Source organism: Rhea americana, unplaced genomic scaffold (assembly GCF_003343005.1).
Source record: "Rhea americana isolate MKP2758 unplaced genomic scaffold, rheAme1 scaffold_218, whole genome shotgun sequence".
Lineage (NCBI taxonomy): Eukaryota > Metazoa > Chordata > Aves > Rheiformes > Rheidae > Rhea > Rhea americana.
The window spans coordinates 921,903-942,459 of NW_028186321.1; the positions used below are offsets into that span (position 1 = coordinate 921,903).

The following is a 20,557-nucleotide window of genomic DNA, read 5'->3' on the forward strand; positions in this document are numbered from 1 at the left end:
ATTCCTTCATTAAAGGCTATATTGGCTTTACAAGGTCATGAGAGATTTTGCAAAGAAAAGTTTATTTGTCTATATTGTTAACGGATATGATTTAAAAAAAATCATATACAGGGCACATCTGTTGAATGCACAAAGAGCATGTTAAAATTCAAGGTGCATTTAAAAATAGATCCTCTCTTGCCTGGCAAATAAAATGACGAGCCATTTTTTGAAATGGAAATCAACCGAACCTTAATTAAGAAACCAAAGTTAATGGAAGACAATGCACCATGAACTTACCAAAAAATAAAAATTGTCATTCTTCACATATCCTCAGACGGTCTTTAGCTTCAACGCCATAAAGATGAAAAATAGAAACACCACTATGTGGATCAAACACCTATAATAACACCTTCTTTATTCTCTATCTACTACTGCAATGTAGTATTTTATAAATTATCTCACAATATTTAATCCAATAATCTCTAGAGAATACATAGGTATAAAAAATATCTGAGAAGAAATATTTGTAACCTACCTTGGTTTTTCATTACTAATTAAAATTTTTACTTTATCAAGGGCTTTTTTGGCCCCTGTAGCAGCAGCTAGCTTGTTGTGAGAAGGACTGGAATGGGGACTGGAGATGTAGACCTTCTTCCCTGAGCTGGCAGGAGCTTTGGAAGGAGAGAAGTCGGAGATGAACACTATTCCCTCACTGGTGAGCACTGTACCAAGAAAAACAGTTTTTATTACAGTAAAATGTAATCTGCAATTTTATCATGGTGTTTTATTTTAATGCAACTTTGGTGGGGAGAAATGATAATGGCTTTAATAATCGCCTACTAGATGGAAAACTCATAATTCTAGCTAACATGCACCTTCTACTGAAAGGGTAGCAGATGGTCTACTGCAATTCATTAAAATCCACAGAATTCCATTTTTCCAAATTAAGTCTATACTAAAAAAATACTGTGAAATTATTGGCAGAAACCTTTCGTTTGTCCTCTCATATTTGTTCCATACAGTGAATCTCTGTCATCAACTATTCTTCATTAAGCTTCACAGTACAAACACAAAGCAGGGTTACTGACACTGGCTATATCGCCATTTCTGTTCTCACACAGAGCACTGCTCAAAGAATCATTAAAATCATTAACTCACATTACTTATGTTGCAGCATAAAAATTGAATCAAGCTGTAAAGAGACAGCTAACATTTTTCTACATGTTTATGAACAAAAAGACTTTTCCAGTTTGAATGGTATAACAGATAAAAACCACAAATATAAAGCCTCAGTTCTGCACCTTATCTCATTACAGACCAGGTGAGATTAAGCTAAATTAAAGAATAAAATGGTCATTTTCACTATTTCTCCTTATTTTTTTTTCCTGCTAAAACATAAATAAATATGCAATGCATCTCCCTGGCATCTGAATTGCTTTTGAAACTGAGAATAACACTGTATTTCTTTTTTACATAAAACAAACAAACAAACAAACAAAACCCTTTACATTCAAGATGCTATGCATTCTTGGTCTACTTTTATCAAACTGGATTTTCTTTCTCAGCATCCAATGCTTCTCTAACTTGTTACGGTTGCTTAACAGGACTTTCTCTACTTGGCTTCCTCCAGCTTGCTCTTCACAAGCTTTCCACCTTTATAAAAATCAAACATTTCTTCTCAGACCTCTGACTTCTCTTCCCTACCAATGTCCTCTTTTCCTCTCCCACAACAACATCTTTGAATTCAATATGAATGAAAGGTTCCTCTGTCTTTGCCATAAGAATTTTTCCCGGCATTATCATCTCTAATCAATTTCTTTAATCTCAATACCTTTCATTTAACTAACACATTTTTCCTGGTCACATATATTCAGGTCACACCAAACTCTTGCAATATCTCTGGCTGTATTTCTTAGTGTGTGTCTACTTTTCCTCCCCTTAAAGTTCATCTCCACCTTGAACTAATGGTAGTAATATAAGTATTCACGATTCTGGATAACATCAAACAGATATTTTTCTAATTTCTGCCAGTGCAAATTAGCCTGCTGTATTAAAACTGTCCTTTATTACTATTTTATAAACTTACAAGCTAAGTGTGATGGATCAAAGGGGTCAAACGAAAAAGACAGAATATTTTCCGCATAACTTTTCTTCCAAAGTTTGGTGCCTGTATCTGCATTCCACAGTACAATATAGTTAGGTGGATGAACTGCAAGCAGTAGATCTCTAGAAGCATCTTGATTCCACAACCACTGCATGTCTGTTAAGACAAAGAATGAAAAACAGTCAACTTTGACACTGATTTTCTAAAGTTGATCTATTTCAAAAATATTCTTCTTCTGAGAACACCTTGTCTTTAAAGAAACGAACACTGACTTATGAACATCATGTTTCCACTTCTTGCTCCAAAAGATAAATTCAGGGAGCAAAATGAATTTACATTTGTAATAAGTAACAATGCAGTGGATTATCCATGTCCACACACATGCAAATCCACATCTCAGCTGAAGGATTCAAGTCTTTTCAGTCAGGAAATTTCTATATGATACAACACACTGTAGTATGCAGAACTATCACAGAGTCACAATGAACAGAACAATACAACACCCCAAAATAGTATTTAAAAACTGAAATAGTGTCAGCATTAGATATGGAAGAAAATGTATTTTCTACTTAAAATAATTTTAACAGAGAGTCCTGAGTTCAAAAGTAGAATGAAAGCGACCGTACCACACCTGTACACAAGTACATCGCCTAAGTGATACGGTTAGTCTGAAGAGGTAAGCTTGCCGACTATCACTGCTTGATATCACCAAACAAATACTTAAGATAAATAGCTATATTACACTACATCAGTCAGAAGAACCAAAGGTAGCTACACTGGTAAAACTGTAATGAAACAGGTAAATTCTTTTTCAATTGGAGATCAGGTATTCTGCCCCATACTACAAAGTATTGCTTCACCTTAGCACCTCTATACCTATATCAGAGGCATTCTGGTTTTAGTCTATACGTATAATGTTTCAATATTTCAAAATATTATTCAGGAATATAGCCTGACAGTACATATAGTTACCAAAAGAAACGTATAATCAAAGAGGGGTACTCAGATGCCCTCTGAAAATTTCTGCTTCTCTCTTCCCATACCCTTTTGGTAATCTTCATTTAGATTTACTTGCCAGATGAGAATAAATCTCTACTGCTTGAACACCTGGACAATGTGTTCTAATCAGGACAAGTAAAAATAAAGCAGAGAGAAAAGAAGGAAGGCAGGCAGAAATGAGTTTCAAATTAAAATAAAAGCTGCAAACAAATCTGAAATTTTGCAGAATATATAATACCACACAAATTGAGAACAAAATTAGTAAGATAAAATTTTCACATGCTATGTATAATAAAATTAACATCAAGACATCATAAAAATGCATATAAATCATTTGCATGAAATATCAATTACTTTTGAGATATTTCTAAGTTGATGAGAAGAAGAAACAATTATTCAAATCTTCATAGACAATGGTTTTCAATATGCAATTTTCTCTTTAAAAAACGAACACGAAAGACACTCAGTGGAATGTATAATGTATTTTCAAAACTGTGTACACAAAAACTGTGTAGCAATGCACACTACATGGGACAATATACCAGATAATGGAAAGGGCTGAGCAGGCAATGAACAAAGCCTCACCCCGAGTCCAGCTCCCACCACTGCACAGTCTCACCAAGTCATAAATTAAAGCAACATGCTGTAAAGAAGCTAAGGATGTGGGAAAAAATACTTTTCTCCTCAGACATTTTTCTGTCTGTCAACTCAGCTTTCTTTTTTCAGATCTGGTAAGTGTTTCTCATTGGGTTTCAGAAAGGCAGCAAAAAACACCCTTCAGCCTTTTGTTCATACTGTGTGTACCCACACTGTTAACTCCTCCTCCACCAAATGAAGACTTTGGATCAAATATAGAATGACTTACAATGAAGCACTACTTTTCTTGTCACTGAAGCAGCAAAGCTCCAGCTTTTATCCTATGAAACCTTTGCAGACAACATACAAAGAGCTGACAGATCACTCCAGTGCTGAATCTCTGCATTTCCACTATTTTCTACAGGCTTGCAGAAAACAGCCAGAGGCTCAGAAGAAGATGGAAAGTAGCTGACAGGCTGCTTTTGTCATAGGCTATTGGTAAATAAAACTAGGGACTGAGGAAAAAATACAATTTTAATTCTGTTGCTTATTGATTTTTTCCCCACCCAATAGAATTACACACTGAAAGGCTTCCACTAGGTCTGCAAAAGTTGGGGGGGGGCAGGGAAACCTTCATATGGCATGGGTAAAACCACATTAAACATTCAATGACTCAGTGTCAGGGATAAAAAACAACTTATAACACAAGAAAATGTTAATAACATTAATTGAACTTAAAGAAGAATAAATATTCAGCATCCTACTATATGACTTACAGGTAGTGTTACTATACTGTACCTACTTTCCCAGAGTTTATAAAAATAGAAGCATAATGTATAAAAACCGATTTTGTAAGGGGTTTTTCAGATGACAGAATTCAAAATAAAACAGGAAAAATGCAAAGGTCATGGTAAGTTTTTTAAAAATAGTCCACATAAACTATAAATTATTTTTAGAAAATCACTATCGTAGGGTTTTTTCTAAAGGAAAGGTAATCTAAGTTTTACTTCAGAAATAATTTGCAGATATGTTGCTAATAGACAACAGCAGCAATAAACAGAAAATTCACCATACACCCAGAGCATGTAAATGCTGCTGCACCTGTAGAGTTATCCTTCCCAATTGACTTCAAAAGAGCTGGTCTAACGTTGACTGCAGTCTAGTCCCAGCAGCAGCAGCTCAGGTATTGGAAACAGTCCAGCCACAGTAGCATGTCCTTTACAAAGCTAACCAGTACTCTAGCCAGCTCTTGGAGAGATCTGTTGTAAGTGTTTCCAATACGCAGAAAAATGTTTATCACAAGTCTGTCCCTCCCAAATCAAGTGTTGCGGTAGTATAAGAGTAGTACTATCAACTACAAACTGCACCAATTAAAGTGATAATAAAGATGATAATGGATATCTGATGTTACTAGGAAGAAAGTCTAGATCTTTTGACTCCCTGTTCTAACCACTACTACAATTTCTGTACTGATGAAGTACAAGATGCTAACTAATGAAAGGGAGCATTCACCCCACTAACGGAAGAACACAAACAGAAGCCAGGAGAAATATTACTCTTTTCCCACCTTCTCTTAGTTGTGTTATATCAGGTTAGTGGCTAAATTTTCTGTTCTCTCCCCTTTAAGCCCAATTAAAATACCACTAACTTCTATGCCAGGCCAAACTTCTAGAGATTTCTACCCTAGCATAAGCGAGCATAAATTCTCTATAGCTTCCAACATCAAAAATGATTAGGTTGTTTTTCCCCCACTTCTTTCCTACTTCCCCTCAAAATTTGTGAAATGTGTACATTTTTAAAAGCTAGAGATATGTTGAGAATAAGCATATGTTGAAACAGTCTTTTTTATGCAAACAAGATAAAGCATCTTCAAATACCCAGCTGCCCCAAACTGTTCAGGTAGAATTTCTTGGGTACTTTCCAAACCATCCCAATTGCACTGGGCAACCATATATAAAGCAGAATCATAAGAAGCAAATGCCACTAGTAAGCTATCTTCCTAAATGAAAGCAGAAAACATTTGTATCCATCCAAAACTTACTTTTTCTCTTGACTGTTCAGTTGCTAATTCTTCACATTTATCTCTATTATTGCTACCTATGCATAGAAAAGCATCACTGCTCCCATTAACTGCCAATTGCACATATGCTCAGAAAAAAAAACAACTTCTCTTTATGGTTACATTGCAAATTTATGTTATAAGGCTAGTATGTCTGGCTAGCAGTAGCTATGTAATGAATCATCTAAATAATTATCAAAGTAGTCATTATCAAAGTGCACAATCAAAACTCTAACTTACAGTAATGCAATGCTGTAAAAATACTACACCTCTACAAATGGCACTAATATTCAGATAGAGTGCAGGCCGCTCTAGATCTCCAATTCAAAAACAGGAAGATGTACTTGACACTTAGTTTTATGATTTCAGTCAGTAACATTAACAAAAATAGTTTGCAACTTTTTGTCAAAATAACCTGGAAGATACTACCATAATGAATTAACACAGCTTCACCCTGGGAGACATTATGTCTTACACAGAAGATGAGTAAATAAACGTACAGAAGATGAATAACTCCAACAGTAAAATTCAATGGCAGAACTAGGCATAATTTATAAATCCTAGCTGACAGACTTTTACCTAAGGCTTCCTAAAGTAACTTCCATACAAACATCACCGATTATCATTACCTTGAATTGGTTTTGCATGTTCTTGTATTTCACAACGAGCTGTTCCTGTTGCCACATCCCAAACAATTATTTTTCCAGTAGCATCAGCAGAAGCTAAACGTAAAGAATATGGAGAGCCAATATTGTGATGGTAGTTTTCTTTAGCCCATTTAACCTGAAGATACAGATGAAAACTGGTCAAAGGCTAAATAACTCATCATTTAATGATGTCTGTGTAAGCATATATTTAAGAATTATCATTATGCAGCACTACCTTGAAAAATCAATTATATTTACAACGGAATTCATAAAACTAGCCACCGTTTTGCTACATCTACCCTGGTATGACGAGGATGCACCTCAAAAAGCATAGCTGAATAAATTAAACAAAACATTACATAGGTATAGTAAGCAATCTTAAAAGAGTTCTAACTACAAAGCTAAAGCATATTTCTATCAGAATCGCTAAAAGAATTCCTGGGAGAGTCTCCTCTACCTGCAAATTTTAATTTTGTAATTCCTGCTCCCTAATGTTCAAAAAACAAACAAACAAAAAAATTTCCTGTGAGAGCATCTACATGTGAAATGTAAATATGTAATACTAAGAAAAGCAATAGGAGAAATCTACAAAGCTATTTCTTCCTCAGTTAAATAGATATTACTTCCAAGCAAATACCAAGCATGGAAAATATCAATTCCCAAGGGTGGAGCTGTCAGCCGTTATGAACTCTAAAAAGCGAGAAGTCTTAAACAGAACACGTGCAGCTCTAACACTCTTAAACTCTCCTTCCTCATTGCAGTCACACTGTGCTCCACCAGAGTCCCTGGTCCTCTCCTAGAAGGAATTATTGTCTTACTGTGCTGACCATTGCCTCTCCATCCTGACTCAAAAATACAGCAGCATTAGCCAGAAATAGGGGTGACAACTGCTTATTTTTCAACAATTTGTGCCCTGCATCTCACCAAATTCAAAGAGCAAGATTACCCCTGTTTCTTAACATATCAGAATAAACATACATTTCATTCCTCTCATTTTTGGAGATGAATTAAAAAATTATTCCTATAATTACATTTTTTTGTAAAAGTACTCTCCTAAGAAGAAGTACTTTCCTAGAGTCTACTTCTCTTAATAAAGCACCAGATGGTGGGTTTGGAAAATTCTCTTATAAATTACATAAAGACTATTTGGACTTTAATGTTTGGTTTTCTACTAAAATGAAGTTACTTCTCAAAGCTTGAAAATGTAGCTGAAGCACATCAAAATGATGGAACAAAACTGATTTTGATACAACCTACTATTTAACCTAAGTGAAAATTTTAGAACAAAGTTGTCACTACAGCACCTACCTCCTTACTGCAAATATTTGGTATTTTTTATAAAATTTTAGACACTGGAATTTATTTTTTTATTCACTGTAAAGGCTACCCTGAGAATAATTAAGGCCAAGGATAAGGCTTACCCGAAAAAGGTGCCAAAGGCAAGCAAGTTCCATATAATATCAAGTATTCACAGTGATTTAGAATAATAATATACACATCATAATCAAGTAATATACCTTAAAACACATATATCTCACCTTGACAACATTAGCTTTGTGTCTTTCCAAAACTTGCAAAGTCTGAGCAGTACTGGCATCAACTATGAGCACAAGAGAATGACATCCATATGCAATCAAACCTTGCCAACCCCTAGAATAGCATACAATATCATCAAACAGGCAAAAATAACAAAAATCAGTTCACATCCATAACAATGCTTGTTTTGGTAAGATGAATTCGTGCTACTAGACACAAGTACCAAACAGTAAAAGTCACTTAGTAACATAACACCCCAAAGCACTATGAACTGCAATTCCAGCACCACCTACTGAACTATTTGCTGACCTAATCCTAAGAAGCCACAAAGTATCTCTTTGTGTTTACCTATAAACATTCCCTTTTGTAAATTCTTAGATTTAATAAATGAACAAGCTGATAAGTTATTATTATTATTTTTTTTTGAAACAGTGCTTGAATGGTTACAGAAATCATGAAAAATCTGTCGAGGCCTATTCGACCTCACAGGTTGACAACAATCATAGAGCTGTGGTGAAGACTAAGCAAGGGAGAACATCAAGGAAGAAAATCAAAGAGTAAAAATAGAAGAGAGAATTTCAGGCAATGTTCTTTGAGAGGTGACAAACTTAAAGGTCATAGTTTTTAAAAAGTTTTAATTTCTCTGCCTCAGATTCAGCAGCCTTAGGTTAATGTTTCCCAGAACAGTTGGGTGAACTTGTCGATAAATACGAAAACCAATGTATTTATGGTTTGTATACTACTCAAAATGTAACTGAAAAAAAGACCAATATTGGAAACCAGAAGAAGCCACTCAAATCTCAATGGTTTGTTACATCAGCAAGTCCTTTACAAGTCCAGAAACAAATATTACCAGAATAAAAATAAAATAAACCCTTCTAAAGACATGGCTTTGTCCTTGCTTGGGAACTGGGCAGCTCAAACTCCACTGCTCCCTGCCTATGCTTTGCTGGCCTCTGCAGGAACAGAGAGGGCAGGAGAGGAGAGGGAGCTCTTATAAGTTTGCCCGGTGCCTAACAGTACTTGTACGTAAGCCTCAGCTTAAAGCTTTTAACTACGGGGCCCTCTGGCTAGCAGGAAGCTTTGCAGAGACGCCGGGCCGTCCCCGGGCCCAGGCCGACCGCCCCGCCCCGCCCCGGCCGCGGCCCCTCACCAGTCCGCCGCCCCCCTGTTGGGCGCGCTCAGGGCGCCCGTCAGGGTCCGCGCCGACAGCTTGATGTTCACCGTGAAGGGCTGCATGGCCGGCAGCGGGGAGCGGCGGTGGCGAGCGCGCTCCGGCTTCGCCCAGCGCCGCCGCCGCCGCGCAGGAAGCGCCGCCGCGGCGGTGCGTCGCCGGTCCGTGCCGCCGGGCTCCGGGTGGGCCCCGCGGCGCCAGAGCGCGAGTTCCGCGCTGGGCCCCCTGCGCTGGCCGGGCCAGTTTCTGCCGATGCTGTAGCCCGGCTGGCACCGCCGGGCCTGGGGCGCGGAGTTCAGATCCTCCCTAAGTTCCGATCCTACAGCCTGGGCACGGAAAGCACCCGCAGGGATCTCCTGGCCTCAGCCTGCCTCTGCTGAACACCTCTGGGAAACGATGTGCCTCCTCCCAGTCCGCAAACGCAACACCAAAAGTTACGTAAACACAAAAATGTCCAGCTGTTCCCTCAAAGGTTCCCATCTAAAGAGTATCTGTCAAAGTATCTGTCACATCAAAACCCCTTTGTGCTGGATCTCTGGGTGCCTCCATGCTGCAGCACCGATTACTGGATCCAGCTAACTTTTTTCATCACACTCATTTCTTCTCCGAAGTTACCTGCTAAATAGAGAAAGGCAACAGCAACAGCTCTGTTGCAGTAATCACAGTGTTGCTGCTCCTTCGCCCAAAACGGACAAAACCCTTTCACCACGAGGTGCTGAGTCCTACCTTGTGTTACCCACACTCCAATCTGCCCATCTTCCAAACTGTCCTTCCTGCTTGGCAGAGACATCCAGACAGACATACCCTAATGCAAGAACAATACACAAGCACACGTTGTGTGTTTGCGCAGGAACGCACCAAGCTGCAAAGAACTGAAGCATCTGGAATTTTTCAGGCAAACTGGAACAGCAAAATTTGCCATTTCTTTGAAGTTATATTTCGTGATCCCTGCCAAAACCCAGGAACAGTCAGCAGACACCATGTGCTCAGTTTGTTTTATATGGTTATATTGAACATAAAAAAAGGTTGGAATTCCAGTATTTTTAATGAACTGGAGGAAGCTATATACATTCTCTGTGCCACAATGTTAGTAAGATGGCCAGATTCAGATAGTTTCAGGCAAGCTTTTTCAGTTTTAGTTGACATATGTTGTGTTGTTTGCAGGTTTTGCTTCTCTTCAAAATAGGGATGACTATTAACTGTTTGACTGATATTTTTTGTAGTGAAAAAGATGCCACTAGATGGCCAGAGTTGGCAAGATCCTAATGTCGGCTATATGTTTTTGAAATGCAGTGGTGCCAGTTTGTTACAAAAAGTGCAGTAGGGCTTGTTCTTCTTTTTTCTTATTAGTCACAATTGAATTTGTAAAAGGAGGAACTCAAGAAACTACCTGCAGCTGATGTCTTTTCCTACTCTCTTCTAAAGAAATTTGCCCTTGAGACACAGTACATGACTCAATGCAGTTTTAAGGCAACCGTTTAATACTGGAATGCCTTCCTTCAAAATCTGATCCCAAAACACATCTCAGTGTTCGTAGAAATATAAGATTGACTTTGTTCCTTCCTCTTTGCCACCAGTTGAAGGCAACACCTCAAGAGATCAATTCTGCAAGACCTTGAGCAACCACTAATCTCATTAATTTTAAGGGTTTTTGTCTATTCTGTATTTTTATTCAGTATTCTTGGGCATCATGTTGCTATTCATGTTTTAGGGTTTTTTTTTTTTTGGTAATTTGCTTGGTTAGTTGGCTTGCTTTTTGGCAGTATTTTGAGGGGTGGTTAAGGGGGGGGTGGTTAAGGGGGGAGGGTGGGTTGGGATTTTTTCACACAACAGAAGCTCCTTTTAAGTTTTCCATCCATTTTCTTGACCTTGGAAAATCAAAGAGTAAATGAAATGCCTAAGAGTACATTAAGGTATCTGAAGATAAGAAGAAAGGTACCAGGAGAAGGGAGAGACAAAAGGAAGTGATGACGGTGTCAGAAAAATAATAGGTTGAAGAACTAAGAATGTAAGAATGGATTAGTTTTCTGGGCCAGATAGTGGAATGAAAAACATTTCAGAGTGCATCAATTCTCTCTCTGAATACATTATCAAGATTCTTCAAAGAGAGAAAGAGGAGATGAGGAAGAGATTTGTGACAATGATAAGGGTCACTGGAAGAGCTGAAATAAATAGGAATATTGTGAGATGTCTGATACGGAAAAACTGTCAGAGGGCAAGATGTGCATTGGATGGACTCTGTGTGATCTCTTTGTTCCCTGTAGCTCCTCCCTAACACAGAGACTGAGACACAGCGATGGATGTGAACCAAAACTAGAGACACCAACTATTTCTAAGCTGGTCAACCATATACACTCTAAAATCAAGGCTGGAGAAAAAGGGAGTGATGCTGTTATTCCAAATGAGAGGAGGTTGAAGGACTCTGGAAAATATTGTAAGAGAAGGGTAGTGACTACAGGGATAGTTACTTGATAATAATATTTCTTAAGAAATATCTTTGAGCTCTGTTCTAGTAAAATCAACTCAACATCCACTCATCATATTAAATAAATAACCAGAACTGTGATTTTACATAGCTTTAGGCTCATGATTCTACATAATGCTGATGTGAGTTTGAGCAATAAAAAATGGCACCAAAATATAGATATACACACAATCTTCCTCTTTTTATCTTTTATATATAGTAATTACTGCAGGAGTAATCCTTGTGAAAGCTTCTGAGACTTCCTTAATTTCCACAGCCTTCAGCTGGAGTTCATGGGATCTACCAACATACCACAACAACTGGGGAATGTGTTATGTTACATTCCATTATACAAAGCTGTATTTGAAATCAGGATATGTAACTGGTAAGGATAGGTCATTTAGGCTATTGGGCAGAGTTATATTTGCATTACAAATCATATTGCTATTACCCTACCATTATCATTTCTGTTCCAAGTATTTAAGATTTAAGTGTTCTCTGAATTAAGTATCCATTGTTAAACTGAGGGAGCAGGAGTAATCCCATTCTCAGATCTATCAGGACTTGGAGAATTAGATTCTCTTTCAGCAAAGTACTCCTAAGCAACAAAGAAGTGTGAGCAATCACATACGTATTCAGCTAAGCATGCCTGTATACCAAAACACTTCAGATATTTCTAAAGCTGCACTAAAGAAAGGGGATGCAAACATCTCAAAGCATCCCTGAATTCAAGTGGAATTCAATAGTGAGCATTAGTGTTGATAACGTTTTTATTTAAAATCAAGCAAGTAGGGAGTTTTTTGCAAAGAAAGTGCATCTGAAGTCAAGACTAATCTGATCACAGCCTAACTTTGTAACCCTGAGATCTTTGCGTTTCGTTTCATAATTTCAGAAAAAGATGATAGAAAAGGTGTTTATGAAAAGATTCTATTGCTGAGACTAAACAGTTCTGCTGAAATTAACACAAAATCACAAAATGACTATACAAATTTCAGAATCTGAAATGTTTCACTCCTAGAACCCTGTCAGTTTTATGAGAAATCAGATGCTTTTGACCAGAGCCTCAATTACTTGCCTCCTTATGGCAAATGCCATAACTCAAAAGTTCAAGAATTACCCAGGAACTCTTTTTTCAAGTGAACACACATAGCCTAATCCAGCTCTTCTAAAACTGCTGGGCATATATATGTGAACTTCTAAGGCAGTAGATTCAGACTGGAGCAAAATAAGAAGAGAGAGCCTGTCTGCAGTACAAAATATTTGAGTACTCAGAAAACAGTGAAGTCTACTGTGCTTAACTAACTCTCTGCCATATTTATCTGTCAACTGTTAGCTATTTCATTAAGCTATTCAGAAAAGGCAAAAATAGCAGGTATTTCCAACAGGCCAAAGAAGAAATATATTTACACTGATTTCTTACTCAAAAATAGAATCTTGCCTCCAACTTCTTAGTTCTCTGATACAACCGCAGTGCAGACACTTTATGGCAAAGCTTTTACTGCTTGGTGGAACGTAGGCCAGAGAGCAGAGCTCCAAATCTCTGCATCTCCCAGGCTAGGCTGCTGGCACAGCTGCTAAGCTGCTACATGGCCCACTTTGTCTCGCTGCGTGTGAAGTTGATCCTCTAGAAAACACTCTGGGACAAACCGCTTACTACAAGGCACTGTGCTGCCTTCAAGATAAGCAGGGCATTATCATGTGCTGACATCCACATTGCAGATATAGCTGTAGTCCTTTAGAAATTGCCTGGACCCTTACCTTAGGTTTCCGTCCAGCCAGTTTGGAGGCCAGATACTTTTGCTAGCGTTCAGGCCTGCGAGTCTGGAAAGCATGGCTTTTCTGAAACCGAAATATTCACAGGACCAGCTGTCACTCAACTTTTTGGCAATGAGAGTTTCATGGAAAATAAAAGGCAAAGAGAAGTACAGTGAAAAGAAAGATTAAAGAAAATATCAGTTTTTCTATTCAGATAGCTGATAATTGGAGTAAATTATTGCTCATTTTTCAGTAAAGGATGGTGAGCCACAGGCATGAAAAAAAATTCTTCAGCACTTACCAGAGTTTGTTTAGGATGGTACACAAACTCACAACTTGTCCATCTTAAGTGGAACGTCCACCTTTACTAACAGATAGCAGTGTCACCAGCTACAGATCTCTATGAACAGATATTCATTCTACTATAGGCAAGAACAAAACCATTTTCAAAATATTAATACCTTGTTACATTCAGACCAAGGACAAAAGACTGTAACTAAATAGCAAAATGAAATAGGAAACAAAAAGCATGATCCTAAAAACAGGACTAACAGTCTTTTATTCTCTATTTAAAAAGACAGAAAAAACAAGTTCTCCCCAACAAATGCAATTTATTTACCATAAAACATCTTTCACCGAAGTACAGAATATTTTTCTGCATTTTTTGCATTTTGTCTCTAGTGATTATGCAATACCCTAGAATGAAGCAAAAGTATGGTGTACATATATGTTGAAGATTCGCAGATGATTATCAGTACCTATTTGAAATTTATTTCATGTGAAAGCCTTTATTCAGTGAAATTACTACATCACTCAAACTCTATGATCCTTAGCATGGCAGATACGCATTTTGCATTGTTTTTCTGTACCTTTTGCTGTTATTTTTTGGTAATAAAATCTACTTTTTTAGCAAATAGAGAAATAAACTACTGAGTCAACTTTGGTAAGATTGCTCACCTGCACAATAAAGCAATATTGCTTATTACAAAGGAGGGGTGTTGTGATACAAAACCAACAGTTCCTCTCACATACTTCCTGGTATCCACCTGGAGCAAAGATAAGAAATCAGACTTTAGCCATGTTGAGACACGTATTTTAAAATGCACTCAGCAGTCGCTTATTCTCTCCTTGCTTGCCATGATTATACTGTGTTTTGCTTGTGGATGGGAGGGGAGGAAGTGCAGAAAGTCTCCCACTTAAAGCAAACTCTGATGGAAGGGTGAGAACTGAGTTAATGTAGCAGCAACCTCCTCAGAATGATCCCAGTGGAACAAGTTGTTTTAAACATTAATCAGGTTGAAATACATGTTCTCAGATTGCCAAAGGGATCACTAAACCTTGGTATTTCACAGCACTGAACAGGTAAACATGGTTCAAGGGTGGCTTAGTCCTGTATCAGCAGTTTTTCAGTTTGTAATCCTGCTGGCTTAGTCAGCTTCCTTTCATTCAGCAGATGTTCCCTGACTGTCCCATCCCATCACCTGGTGCTGTGCAATAGCATCAGTTTCAAGAAAACTTGAAAAAGTTTGCTGTTCCAGTTTGCCTGAAAAATTCCAGATGCTTCAGTGCTTTGCAGGCTTTTCCCTAGCCTTCAGCATTTCTCTTTTTTAAGGGTCCCAAAAGATGATGAAATGCAGAATAAATTATGATTTTATTCATAAATTAAACAATTTCTATATCATCAGTTTTGTTACCTTCTTTTCTGATTTCAGCCTATCCCCAAGTATCCATGACATCTCTAACACAGTCATTGAGAGGCACTGGCCTTTATGTGTTCTTTCATGATCTTTCTTTGAATACTCTTGCTGATGAGCATTCACCCATTTCTATGAAAGGTATTACTACATCAGAGTTCATAGCTGAGGCGAATTCCTCTCTGCTGTTGTTAAAGAAAATTTTCATTAAATGTAACTGTTTGGATTTCAGATGCAAGTTCAGAAAATCTCATTTTGGGAGATTCAGAGAATAATCAAACTATGATTCTTCTCTTGTGTCTGACAATAGTGACACTGGAAGCTTTCTGACATGGCTTCTTTCAGCCCTTTTCAGGGCAAACATCTCATCCCGCTGGTATACGTTGCTGATGTGCAGCTCAGTACATGTCTGAGCAGACCTGGAACAAGATATGAGAACAACATGAGAGAGAATGAGCTTTGTACTGCTGTATTGCTGTTGCCTCTGTGTGACTCACACTATCCATAATTACTGGAGATTTTGTGCGTATGAACAGTGCATTGTGTCCGCTATCTCTTTAAAAGGTGGACATACATATTTCCCTCTTCTGTCCGGCTTGCATAGGTTTTTGTGACGAGAAAGTCAAAAACTACTTCGGAGCTGGAACAATACATTGTAATGATACTGGACCACAATATTGAGGTGGCTTAATTCTTTGAATGAGGGATGAAATGAATCATAAAAGATTTAAAGCTTTTGTAAAAAGAATAGAGGATTATTCTGTTACCTAGGCAACATCTTCTCATCCGAGTATCAGTGCCATAAAATAATTAACTAGAATATGATTGAACAGGTAAATTACTGCTGCATCCACTTTGACTGTAATAAAAGTTTGTTAAATGCTTGGAAACATAGCATCAGAAAAGTCATAAATAAAATAGAGGACTAACGAATAAGACAGTGAACTGAGATAAAAAGATTAATATTTATTTCTACAACAAACTTGCGAATCACTTTAAATCATGCCACCTTTTCTAATGCTGACTAATGTAGTCACATTCATTAAAAAGCACTCAGTGAGAGTGAGTTTATCAGAATCTATGTCTGTTTACTCCTGTTCTCACCTAAAACAATGAATACATACTTTCTCCCACCTTTCTGTTGTCTGTTCAGTTTATGAGGTCTTGAGACAGGGATTGTCTGTTTCTCTGTATTTGTAGAGCCTCTCATGCTGGCAGTTCTGAGCTAAATTGCAATCTAGAGGCCCTACATGAAAAAGCGTAAGATTAACAGGGTAACCATGAATCCTATAATATCCTACGCATGGACAGCATGAAAAACCTCCTGAGAAATACCTCAGATACAGACATAAATCTGAAATATCAGTGCAATCGTTCACAGACACAGAGAGGGAATGAGGATGCTGGTCCCAGATATCCATATTCAGTGCACCTTTGATTTGGACTTCAAAATTATTTTTTTCCTGAGAAGTAAAGTTAAAGTTTGTAATCATTAAAGTTTGTAATCACACTAACATAATTGTGAGCTTTTTTCATTGATGACTATTGCTGAAATTCAGGCACTGGCCTTTTATACACCTTGAGAGCATATTGTTACAGATAAGCATGGAATTTTTGCGTCTGGGACGCTAGAGACTGTGCAATAGATATCCATGCTAGTAAATGATCCAGAAGATGGATAAAAGGTGAGAAGCAAGCTTGTCTGACTGTTTCAGAGCTTTGGAAATGACCTAGCAATCTGAGAAAGCACTATTTACTATTTAGTTAGGCATATACAGAAACTATTTTTTTTTCCTGTGGCTAATAAGCAATTTATTTGCATTGGTGCATTTTACTCTAACACACATTTATATAGGGTAAGAGTAACAGTGCCTACTAATATGAACCTGAAATTTGAAATCTCTGTGCAGCAATGTAGTATACTCAAGACTTTTAAATCAATTAATGTTTCTGACAGCCCATTTGCTCTCTGAAATAAATGTTTAAGGAAGAAGACATGCTTCATGAAAAAAAATCTTCAAAAATAAGACTGATTTTAAGAGCTATTTACTTGATAAAGTGAATACTGAGAAATAAAAGTGTCCACATGTATACTGCATATTAAATGGAGGGAAAAGTTTAATCCACATTATTATTAATGTTTATTTTCACTAAATACAGGCATTCAAATGCCTACCAACCATGGTAACAGTATCTGCACTCCTTTGTACGTCCATTAAAGTATTTTTATTTACTGAATGTAATATATCCTTATATATTTATATCCTAATATACTCCTTAATATTTAGGCTGGATACAAATTATTCTTGTCAGAGTATTAACCTTCAGTTACTATGTTTGTGTCTTATTATGTTTGTATAACATTTTCATTAAATGTTCTCACATTCTTAGAAAAAATACATATGACTTGTCTTAGTCCAATGTCCACTGAACTTTGGCGGTTGATGTCTATCAGCTAGGGTCCTGCTTCAAGGATTTAGATGGAAGAGATCAATGGAAAATCTCAATATGGCAGGATAATTCAATAGGTAGAAGTCCAGTCTACATGAGGCTAGGAAACAAACATCCTAGCGTATCAGCTGCTCAAACCATAATGAGTGCTTCACCAATGTCTCCCCTCTGCAAAATGGAATGTGAATTCTGTGGTCTGGGCTGATTTATGAACAAGGTGATATGGTAGAGATTTGAGCTTCTGGAGGTCTTATAAGCTAAAGAGAGATTGAAGATGCTTAAGTGAGAATGCTTGGTAGGATAATGCTATATAAATAATCAAATAAAAGGCTAAGAAGGCCTGTGAAGGATCAAGTCCCCATTTAAACAGAAACAGCTTTAGCAAACAAACAGTAACATTAATTAAAATAAGTGTTTGTTCACTAGATTTGATGGAGCTTCAGTCCTCATGGCAGTTACTATGCTATCAGCTGGTACTGCTACAAGTCATAAGTATGTTCTCACCAGTTCCTCTGAGTGGTATTAATGACTCTAGATCATGGTTTCTGATAAGGCGCAACATATTAAATCTCATTAGCAGCTTGGTAATTGCTTATGTTTTTTCTAATAAAATATTTTTAAGAGTGCTGCACAGCAATTTACCATGGGGTCTGGGTTCTTTGGTGAAACTTACTGCTCTTTTCAAAGCCTCCCAGGAAAGTATTCTGATCCCTTTGATACACTGAGATGTATAAAGTGGCAGCCTTGGCAGGTAAATAGAAGCAAAAAGTTGTTTCAATAGAATTTGGGAAATAGGATGAGCAGGGCATCCTTTCTCATTCAGTACAGTGATGAACAGCGACTTATCTCTAGATGTGCCATGATTTCATTTTCCTCTGGAGAAATTACAAATTGAACACAAGCAGGAAGATAAGATACAGGTTTTGGAACAAAGGTATAAGAGCATTAAGGCAGCTGAGGATTTTCTCATCAACTAGATTTGGGACTTATATTCACCAGTTTAAATAAGGCCAAAAATGGTCACCTGGAAACAAGAGAAGAGGATGGCAGTTCATAAGAATCAGAAGATACTGTGGCAATCCACATAGCTGGCAGAATAAAATTATAATCTATATAATCTACATATTGATATCAGAACAAACTATCCAGATTTGTGACAGAGAGAGAGAGTAATTCTACACAGCTGCTGGTATTCAAATATTTTTTAAAATGTAGAAAAATCAGCTGGTCCACTGAAGATGGTCCTCACCTGTAAAGCAATATTGCTTTATAGGCTACTTCACGGGTTACGGCTTTTGGGTGCACAGAGAAAGGACGCTGAAGCATCCTGAAGGAAGGAATATCAATTGACCTTTAAGGTTTAGTTAAAGGTGAAAGAAGCCCCTGAAAAAGGCCCTGAAAGCAAACCACTGTGGTAAATAGCACAAAATCTTAGGTCAGTGGAAAGCATCTCTCTGGCTATGTGTAACTGTACGGTTCAGATGGCCTCTCAGCAGAGGGCAACAGGTCTGTCTGTGGGGCAGACTGGCCAGATCAGTTAGAGGGCATCTCTACAGAAAAATTGCATGCATAAGAAGTGGAAAAAGGTGGAAGCTGAGAGCAACAAGTTTAAAGCAGAGTCCAGGAACTGTGGAAAAAGGAAAAAATACATGGTCAATGGCGTAAAGGCAAGTCACAGATTTTTCTTCAATAAGGCTGGCTCCTGCAATGACCAATTTTCATACTTTTCTCATATGACATTGGGTGACTGGGAGAAAYCAAGTCATTCTTCATACTTTTTCTATGGTTTGTTATTGTTTGTATTTCAGATTTCAAAGAGTTTATGTAAATATTTCCTATAAGTACAGTTGTTACTTGATCTGGTTTTGAAATAGTGCTGAAAAAGCAAGTGTTATGATCACTGATAAATGTAATATAGAAGTAAAATTCCTCACAAGAGCCATCATATTTGACATATAAAATGTCCTGTTCCTATAAATGCCTGCAGGGCAGAAAATGACTGCTGAAATACTATCTATTAATAGACAAATACTATGTATACATACATGTGAAAATTATCCTCTGAAGAGTCTGTTTAAAAAAAAAAAAAAAGAGAGAGAAAACTGACATTGTGATAGAGATCAGACCCCTCCCTCACCAGCTATGAATTTCTTAAGATTTATTTCTTCGAAGTCCTGATCGAGCTGTGTATCTTGTTTTACATTCTGTGGCATCAGCAGTGTTCATCTATTTTTTCCCTTCATTTTAAATAGTGGAGAGAGATCTGGCTCTTTGCTTATTAGTGCTTTTTAAAATGTTCACATCCTGTTGGTTAAAGGCAGTTCTTTAAAAGGTGATTGTATTCTCCCAAGATGCAATGGATGACACAAAAATAATAATAATAGCTGTTGTTTTAGTACATTCTCACACATGCATGAGATAGTTTGACTTGACTGGCTTCGGTTGTGTGATAAGTTGGCTTTAAGGCCTTCCAAATTGTGGCAATATTCCTATACTTGATTTTATTTACCTTTCCATTTCTGATTGTTCAGATTGTGAAGCACAGGGGGAAAATAAAGACAGATCATAAAAAAATAAAAGGCCTTCAGGGGTTGACATGAAATTCTTTCCAGGAGTCTTATCTGTTAGAGACATCTCACTTTAGAAGTGTGAGCTCTGTTCAAGTGGGAATTACAGTGAAATGTAGGTCTTAGAAATCTCTGAAATCTAACACTTCCATGAGGAAACACAGTGTTCTTTCACTCTTCAGTAAGCAACCCTGAAATGACCTAGTCAGTGTTGAAATAGTTCAGCAAAGATAAACTACTCTAGAAAATATGTTTTTTAAAACTTTATTCGTTGTAGGGGCACAGGGCAGAGCTATCATAAATGTATGTGGAAACTTACATTTAGAGGGGAAATTATGGGAATGCACAAAGCTGTAATAATTTTTCACACAAGTAATATGTGGAAGCATCTAAAAACTGGTTTTACACTGGGTAAGGTAATTTAAGGAGTCAGATTTTTCCGGAGTGGAAAGTGACTGTAGAGTTTAACGTCTATTGATTTTAACTGGGATTTTGTTGCTTTTGAAAATGTACCTCTATCTCTTTCTTGCAAAACGTTTTCAGAATGCT

General features: G+C 37.4%; 1 protein-coding gene across 4 annotated transcripts in view; it reads right to left on the bottom strand.

Annotated features, from left to right (window-relative positions):
- The window catches only part of WDR11 (WD repeat domain 11), a 47,407-nt gene extending 38,193 nt beyond the window's left edge, over positions 1–9,214 (bottom strand). For all 4 annotated transcript variants that reach the window (XM_085305272.1, XM_085305271.1, XM_085305270.1 and 1 more), the window contains exons 1-5: positions 9,057–9,214; positions 7,906–8,017; positions 6,350–6,503; positions 2,069–2,242; positions 518–704 (exon numbers count right to left, since the gene is read on the bottom strand). In XM_085305272.1, the coding sequence (XP_085161398.1) occupies positions 518–704; positions 2,069–2,242; positions 6,350–6,503; positions 7,906–8,017; positions 9,057–9,142 (713 nt within the window). In that variant the 5' untranslated portion in view covers positions 9,143–9,214. The remainder of the gene's footprint in view (positions 1–517; positions 705–2,068; positions 2,243–6,349; positions 6,504–7,905; positions 8,018–9,056) is intronic.
- Positions 9,215–20,557: the final 11,343 nt, after the last annotated feature.